The sequence below is a fragment of the Loxodonta africana genome, chromosome 16, assembly GCF_030014295.1.
Source record: "Loxodonta africana isolate mLoxAfr1 chromosome 16, mLoxAfr1.hap2, whole genome shotgun sequence".
NCBI classification, from domain to species: domain Eukaryota; kingdom Metazoa; phylum Chordata; class Mammalia; order Proboscidea; family Elephantidae; genus Loxodonta; species Loxodonta africana.
Genome location: NC_087357.1, coordinates 16,020,969 through 16,028,619, shown reverse-complemented (window position 1 = coordinate 16,028,619; position 7,651 = coordinate 16,020,969). Strand labels below are relative to the sequence as shown.

General features: G+C 44.8%; 1 protein-coding gene across 6 annotated transcripts in view; it reads left to right on the top strand.

Moving 5' to 3' along the window:
• Nucleotides 1–441: 441 nt before the first annotated feature.
• Nucleotides 442–7,651, top strand: part of DENND10 (DENN domain containing 10) — a 19,124-nt gene continuing 11,914 nt past the window's right edge. Inside the window, exons 1-3 of one of the 6 annotated variants that reach the window (XM_003409100.4) lie at nt 442–542; nt 2,543–2,739; nt 4,873–4,952. In XM_003409100.4, coding sequence (XP_003409148.1) covers nt 488–542; nt 2,543–2,739; nt 4,873–4,952 — 332 coding nt within the window. In that variant the 5' untranslated portion in view covers nt 442–487. Of the gene's footprint in view, nt 641–940; nt 1,355–2,522; nt 2,740–4,872; nt 4,953–7,651 lie in introns of those variants that run through there. The other 5 variants (XM_023546670.2, XM_010588957.3, XM_064269256.1 and 2 more) reach the window with 5 other exon arrangements.

The window sequence follows — 7,651 nt, the reverse complement described above, 5'->3', positions numbered from 1 at the left end:
GATGAATGAGTTAAGGAATGAATGGAGACCCTTCCTCCATCCTCAGGAAGCCTCAATTTTTAGGCACCAAGTAACCTGTTCTTTTGAGCTGGACCGGGAAGTCGGAGGTAGAATGAGGAAAGCCTGGGGGCGGCGAAGGGAGGCTTAAGTAGGTGGAGGAGGAGATCTAGATTAGAGAGACAGAAAGGCTACAAAGTGTGAGGAAGTTTCCAGAGTCCCGGCGGTCAACACCTGAAGGCAAGTGGAGGGGCGGAGAGGAAGTCCGAGCAGGCTGGGCCGGGCGTGGATCCGGAGGCGGGGCCTACAGCGTGGGGCGGGGCCAGGAGGGGCGGGGCCTGTGGGAGGAGCCAGGGAAGGGGCGGAGCAGGGGGAGGGCCGTGGCCGGGGGTGGGGCCGGGGGCGGGGCGCGGCCGGGCGGAGGGGCGGGGCCTGCGGCGGGAAGCCCCGAGCAGCGCCGAGGGAGGGGCTGCGGCGGCGGCGGCGGAAGATGGCTGCGGCGGAGACGGCGGACACTCAGCTGATGCTCGGAGTCGGGCTGATCGGTGAGGACGCAGGCGCCCCGGCCCGCAGGCCCGCACCCCGGCTCCGCTCCGCCTTGGGCCCGGGCGGCCTCTGTCCCAGCGGCCCGGCGCCGCCTGCGGTGAGGAGGGCGCGGCCCTTCCCTGTTGGGCCTGGGCCGGGGGCGGCGGAGCCTCTCGGAGCGGGGCCTCCTCCCAGCGGGGCGCCCGGGGCCTCGCGTGGGCGCTCGGTGCCCGCGGCCGGGCGCAGGGACCCCGGGCCGCCCAGGCCCCGCCGTGGCGCTCGCCTCGGTCGCCCGGCTGGCCCGACAGGGCCCGGCCGTCCGGGTGGCCGGAGGCTGCGAGGGCCGTCACCCAGGCGGGCCCGGTTGCAGGCCGCGGCGGGGAGGTGTAAGGCCCGGGGCCCGCCGCACGGCTGCCTCGGAGCGCGGAGGGTCGCGTGGCTGCCCGCTCGGCCCGGGGCTGGGCCCGGATCATGTGATCGAGCGGTTCGCGGCATGGAGGCGAGCTCTGCTCAGTGCACACGGATTATCTCCCGTTTAACCCCCACCGCAGCTCCCGGGGCTGTAGGCAGTGCCCCTCGCGGAGGAGCAAATGGAGGCCCCGGGTGTCATTCATGCCTGGGCACCCGCTGGGAAGTGGCAGAGCCAGGATCGGGACCCTTGCAGTCTGTCCCTCGAGTCCCAGCTCTGCCAGCAGAGAACTCCCGAGTCACGTGATAGAGCTCGTGAGATCCCGGTTACTTTTGAAGACTTCATGGATGGGAAAGTACGTTGGGATCCTTGGGGGACGCGGAATGTGTGCCTGAGCCCTGTGCAGGAACCGTTCGTTGACAGGTGACAACGAGCACCAGATTGTTTGAATGAACATCTGTCCTTTCCCTCCCTAGATCTTTAAAAAAAAAAAAAAAAGCCCCTAAACACCTCTTTAATCCCCCCATGTACCAGAATATTGCTCAGGTAGCAAAACTGGGGAATTGATTTTGCATTGTCTCAAAGGAGAGCGTTTTATCTTGGAGTGGCTTCCTGTACTTATTTCTAATGTGATTTTTAAACTGCTTCAAAGCAAAACCTAAGAATTTAGGCATCTTAGTCCTGCCTGAATGTACTTCTGAATTAAGGCTGAGTTGAACTCTGATTTTATCTGGAAACAGGAAAAACAAAAACAAAGGCTTATGATCATATTTTCATTCAACAGGTATTTTTATTTTTCATATTGGTATGAACTTAAAGTCTAGATACCACTGGTGCTGGGGGATTTGCCTTATAATAATGGGGGAGGGAGGATGGCAGTCGGCTCATAGGAAATCAGGTGTTGATAATTGCTGAAGCTGAGCAAAAGAGACAGGAATTCGTTTTATTATTTTGTCTACTTTTGTGTATACTTGGTATATACCATAGTTCAAAAAAATTAAGTCTGTATATTGAAAACTGGATTCTTACAGCTATATGTGCAGCAACTGTTTGACTAAAGCTTAGGGTCTTTTTGCCTGGAGTTTCTATTACTCACAAATTCTTCCCTTTTTTTCTTGAGGTGTTTACTTCCGTGAGAAAACTAAATATATGACCGGAAAACCTTTATTATTAAAGAAAATTTTAAATACAAAATTTATACAGTCAGTATGTAACATGATTTGAGATTTCATCATTTTCTCCATCTCCATTTTTTTTTTTAAACAAGCCCTTTCTATGTGTTTGTTAAAAACTCTTCCAATTAGATAAAAACTTAAAGTGGTTATAGGTTCGTGAGAATTTGGGGGAGAACCCCTACCAAGCCTCTAAGGCTGAATTTTCACTCATGATTTGTTCTAAAAGCTTTCGACTCAAGTGTCCTCCAATTTCAGGTCATGAGTGCTAGATAATTTGACCCGTGGAGGTAGGTGGTACGTTGGGGTTTTATATATTTGGGTTGCTTTATAAAACGGGTGTGTTGAAACTGACTCCACTAAATCCTTCTGAGTAACCAATCAATTCACTTCCTTGCTGCTGTTTGACATTCTCACAGTGACCATCTTTCCACCGTAGAAAAGGACACAAATGGAGAAGTTCTGTGGGTGTGGTGTTATCCTTCCACGACAGCTGCACTGAGGAACCTGCTGCTGAGAAAATGCTGCCTCACGGATGAAAACAAGCTTCTCCATCCCTTCGTCTTTGGCCAGTATCGAAGAACGTGGTTTTATATCACAACAGTTGAAGTTCCAGATTCTTCAGTTTTGAAAAAGGTATGACTGTATAAAGGTGAAAAAAATTAAAAAAAACCAAAGATATTTAAAGTGATGTAAGATGGTTGCAGTAACTCTTAGCTTTAGATCTTATTTATCATTCATGATACACTTTTGAAAAATAGTAAATATTACTTTCGTTAGAAATATTCTCTTTCACAGTTCACTTTAATTTATTCTGTAGGCATTTATTGGTATCTATTATAGGCCAGAAGGAGCCTTGGTGGTACAGTGGTTAAGAGCTTGGCTGCTAACCAAAGGGTTGGCAGTTTGAACCCACCAGCTGCTCTGTGGGAGAAAGATGTGGCAATCTGCTTCTTTAAAGACTTACAGCCTCAGAAACCCTATAGGGTTGCTATGAGCTGGAACTGACTCAATAGCAATGGGTTTTTTCGTTATTATAGGCCAGGCCTTGTGGGGATGTATTGATGAGCAATACAGCAGTATGTGGTCTCTGTCCTTAAGAGAGGTAGAAATCTAGAAGTAGTTCCAAAACCATGACTCTTATTAAAAGTATGTCCATATAATTAAAAACTATTTTAAAGTATAGAATTATCCTTGGCATAGTCAAGAAATTTTTTAATAATTTGTTTGTGGATAATAAGATCATATTGAGACTACAAGGGATAATTTAGGAAATCATGTATTAAGTGGGCGTTTTCTTGGTGGTATGAGTAGTATGAAATGTTGAAAACCATTAAGTGGTCATTGTGGATGTCCCATATTCCAAGCAACCAGCAGGTTTTTCTCAAAGAGGTGGCTGAACCTCTGGCATGTCCCAGGTGGGCTAGTTTTATGACTGGTAATGGAACTGTATCAAGCATGTCCAAGATACAAATTTAAATTTAGGGAACTGCATTTAAAAGAATAAGAAGGCAACAGTTGAGAAACTGTTACAGCTTTAGGACAAAACAAAGATTCAGGATTAGGAAATGTAACTTTGCAAAAAGGTACTTTTCAATGTGTTATAAAATCTTTGAATTATGTTCATTGAAGGCTTGGTGCATCCTCAATAGGTTTAATCTCATGTTTTACATCTCAGACTGCATATTGTAGCAAAATTGATTTCAAGATTTAGAGAGAGTTCTTATATTTCAAAATACGATTTTTTAAAAGAGATTTTGAAATGCTTTGATTTTTAAAAAGTTCAGAATTTTGTCTCGTTTATGGGCCTGTTAGATATATGGTTATCAGAAATGGTAGAACTCCCCCCCCCCAAAAAAAAAGCCCACTGCTGTCAAGTCAATTCCAACTCCTAGAGACCCTATAGGACAGAGTAGAACTGCCCCATAGGGTTTCCAAGGCTATAAATCTTTGCGGAAGCAGACTGTCACATCTTTCTCCCACAGAGCAGCTGGTAGGTTCGAACCACCAACCTTTTGATTCCAGTGGAGCGCTTTAACCACTGTGCCACCAGGGCTCCTAGGATAATAATAGAGGCATATAATTAAATGAATTTATGATAACAGTGCCCTTTAGATTATAGCACTCCATATAGAGTGGACTGTTTAAGGAACTATATGATTTTTATTGAGATATTTTTGTTGTCTTCCATTCTTGAATCTCATCAACAAAAAACATCTGCTAAATTGGTAGGTCTGATTTAGCAATCCTGGTTCTTTCTGCTTTGATGAGATTAGGGAACATTAAATAAATGTTCCCATTTATGGTATTAGAGTGAAATATTTTTGTGAGTTTTTTTTTTTTTTTTTTTGACATAGGATTTAAAAAAAAAAAATTTTCCAACTCTTTAAGTGTTGAATTCTTATGCAGGAAATTAAGTCTAGGAAGGAGAGAATTCTATCACTGGACCACCAATGCTTCATAGCAATACAGAGAACTTTTAGAAAATAATTACCTATTTTAATCAAACACCACAGAAAGAACTATGGTCCCAACCCATCTGTGCCAGCCAAGGCCAAGTGGGGGCCCTAGCCTTCTACTCATGTACCTGTAAACACATAGAAAAATAGAAAGAAGCAAATGAGGACTTTGTTAAATTTTGATCTTTTCCTTTTAACGCTGGCATGTCTTATACAAGAGGTTTATTAGAATGTAGTAATAAAAAATTAATTCTATTGAAGGGTTTTTAAAAAGTGTACTCTTTTTTTTTTTTTTGTTTCTTCTGGACAGGTGACTCATTTTTCTATTGTTCTGACCGCCAAAGATTTTAACCCAGAGAAATATGCCGCCTTCACTAGGATATTGTGTAGGTCTGTATGAAAACTGTATTAAACGCTAATATACAAAAATGAGGATCTCGCTAAATAGTTACGCAGCAGATTTCTATACTGTGGAAGCAAATTCTAGTCCTTCGCCTCCCTGGCTTAATCTTTAGTGGCCATTCAATGACTGTGTTGTAAAGAGGGGCCCTCTCTTCTGCTGTGACACTGCTGCTTCTCTTATTTGGGAAAATGATATGGGGAAGGAAAAATGCGGTTTGTCCAGCTGTTACAGTTCCTAGGCTTTTTAAGTCACCTGCCACTTTTGATCTGTTACTTCTACCCACTTCCCAACTTTCCTTAGCAGGATGAGTATGTTAAATGCCCTATAAAATGTTAAGCTGGTTCATATGTGTCAAGGTCTGTGTGTGGGAATCATTTTTGGGGGAAGTTAACGAGCACTTTGAATGATGCTTGAGCACAGGAAAACATTTCTTAACTAGAATGCTGAGCGGATAGGAAATTCTGGTTACTTGGTTAATAGTGATTCAGACAGACTCTTAGTTTCATTCCAGCTGATGAAAACAATGATCTAAAATGTAAATTTCATTCCAGCCAATGAGAAAAATTATCTAAAACGTACTAGTTCACTTTTTTGTCGTAGTGAGTGTATTTAGTGGCCTGCATGAAACCTTTTCTTATGTTTGGATATTGACTCTTTCTTTAATTATAAAGACTTTTGGCAGAGTTTCAGGGTTTTTAAAAATATTGTTGTCACTAGATGGAATTGTAATTCCATGTGTTATGTCCTGCCCTCAGCCCTCAGGCTCCCTTCTATAAGCAGGTAGTTTTTTTAGGGGGGTTGTTTTGTTTTTCTCACTGTAAGCTCAATGAATGGTTGCCTTTTTGGCCATTTGCATGTATGCACACTCACACACAGACACACACCCAGCACAGTGTCAGAATGCCTTCTTATTTAAAGGCTTCAGTTAGACTGTATTTTGAAATGAAGTTTTACTGTTTTTGCAGGAGCCCTGGTGGTATAGTGGTTAGTGCTTGGCTGCTGATCTATAAAGGTCAGCGATTCTAACTCACCAGCCGCTATGCAGGAGAAAGATGTGGCAGTCTGCTTCCAGAAAGATTTTACAGCCTTGGAAACCCTATGGGGCAGTTCTACTTTTTCCTGTAGGGTCGCTATGAGTCAGAATTTACTCGACAGCAGTGAGTTTGGTTTTTGGTTTATGATTATCAAGACTTCTTGCTGTCATAAGATAAATTCCAGGCATACGACTTAGTGTAATAAAGCCATAAGAGCCCTGGTCTGCTACAGTGGCACTGACATGACAGGAGATCATTATTGTTTGAAGAGAAGCTGTTTGGAAGCCATGAACTAAAAACATTGCAGAGGTGTTTCTGAGTAAATACTGGACTTCTGTTTCATGTGATTGGGTCAGGGTTAGGTTACTCACCAGAATTCACTGGGAAATATTCTGGGGGTCCAGAAGACACAGTTGTTTCAGGCCCTACTTCCTGCCGAGGGAGAGCCTGGAGGGTTCTCAGCTTTTGCACTGTCTTGACGTTGCAGTATTCTGGATTCTCCTCTCAGTGTCCTGACACTGTAGCATCCTGGATTCTGCTCTCAGCGTCCCGGCACTGTAGCATTCTGGATTCTCCTCTCAGTGTCCTGACACTAGCATCCTGGATTCTGCTCTCAGTGTCCCGGCACTGTAGCATTCTGAATTCTGCTCTCAGTGTCCCGGCACTGTAGCATTCTGGATTCTCCTTTCTACCCTGGCACTGTAGCATTCTGGATTCTGCTTTCAGTGTCCTGTAGCATTCTGGATTCTCTTCACAGTTTCCCGGCACTGTAGCATTCTGAATTCTCTTCACAGTTTCCTGGCACTGTAGCATTCTGGATTCTTCTCTCTGCCCTGGCACTGTAGCATTCTGCTTTCCTATCACAGTTCAAGAGAAACGAGGACTCACAGCTGTTGCCATCCACCTGCTCTGCCTCCCACCCCTACTGCCCTTGCTTGTGTACACACCCACATGCTGGTGCATGTACCTCACACACATGCATGTGCCTGTGTGCGCACATACACAGTCATAGACAAACACTTTCTCATCACGGTGAGGTCAGCACAGAGGTGCTCCCTTCCACTTCTAGAGAGAGAAGCAGGCGGGCGTGCCTTCTGCTGCGTGCTGCTCACTGGGGCAGTGGAATCTCAGATGGAAAGCTGCATTCCCTGTGTGTGATCCAGGTCAACCTCTATAATCCCTTCATCTCCTAGTCCCCGCAGATGGTGGCCCTATAGGGAGCCAGGGTTTCCAGCACACTTGGAATCAACTGCCCAGGCCCGGTGTGGCAGACATGCCACCTTCTCTATTACTGTGTATTGTTTCTATTTTACAATTTTAATGGCATTTTAAGTTTTAGTTGTTGATGGTAATTTGAGTGTTATTGTTAGCTGCCATTGAGTAGTTTCTGACTTATTGCCACCCTGTGTACAACAGAATGAAAATGAAACACTGCCTTGTCCTGCACCATCCTCACAATCATTGCTATGTTTGAGCCCATTGTTGGAGCTACTGTGTCAGTCAATCTTCTTGCAAGTCTTCCTCTCTTTTGCTGGCCCTTTACAGTTTTAATGGCATTTTTATTTTTAGTTGTTGGTAGTAGTATAAGTACATGGTTAAAAAAATATAAATGCAGAAGATTATAGAATGAAAACTAGGTCTCCTCCTATCCT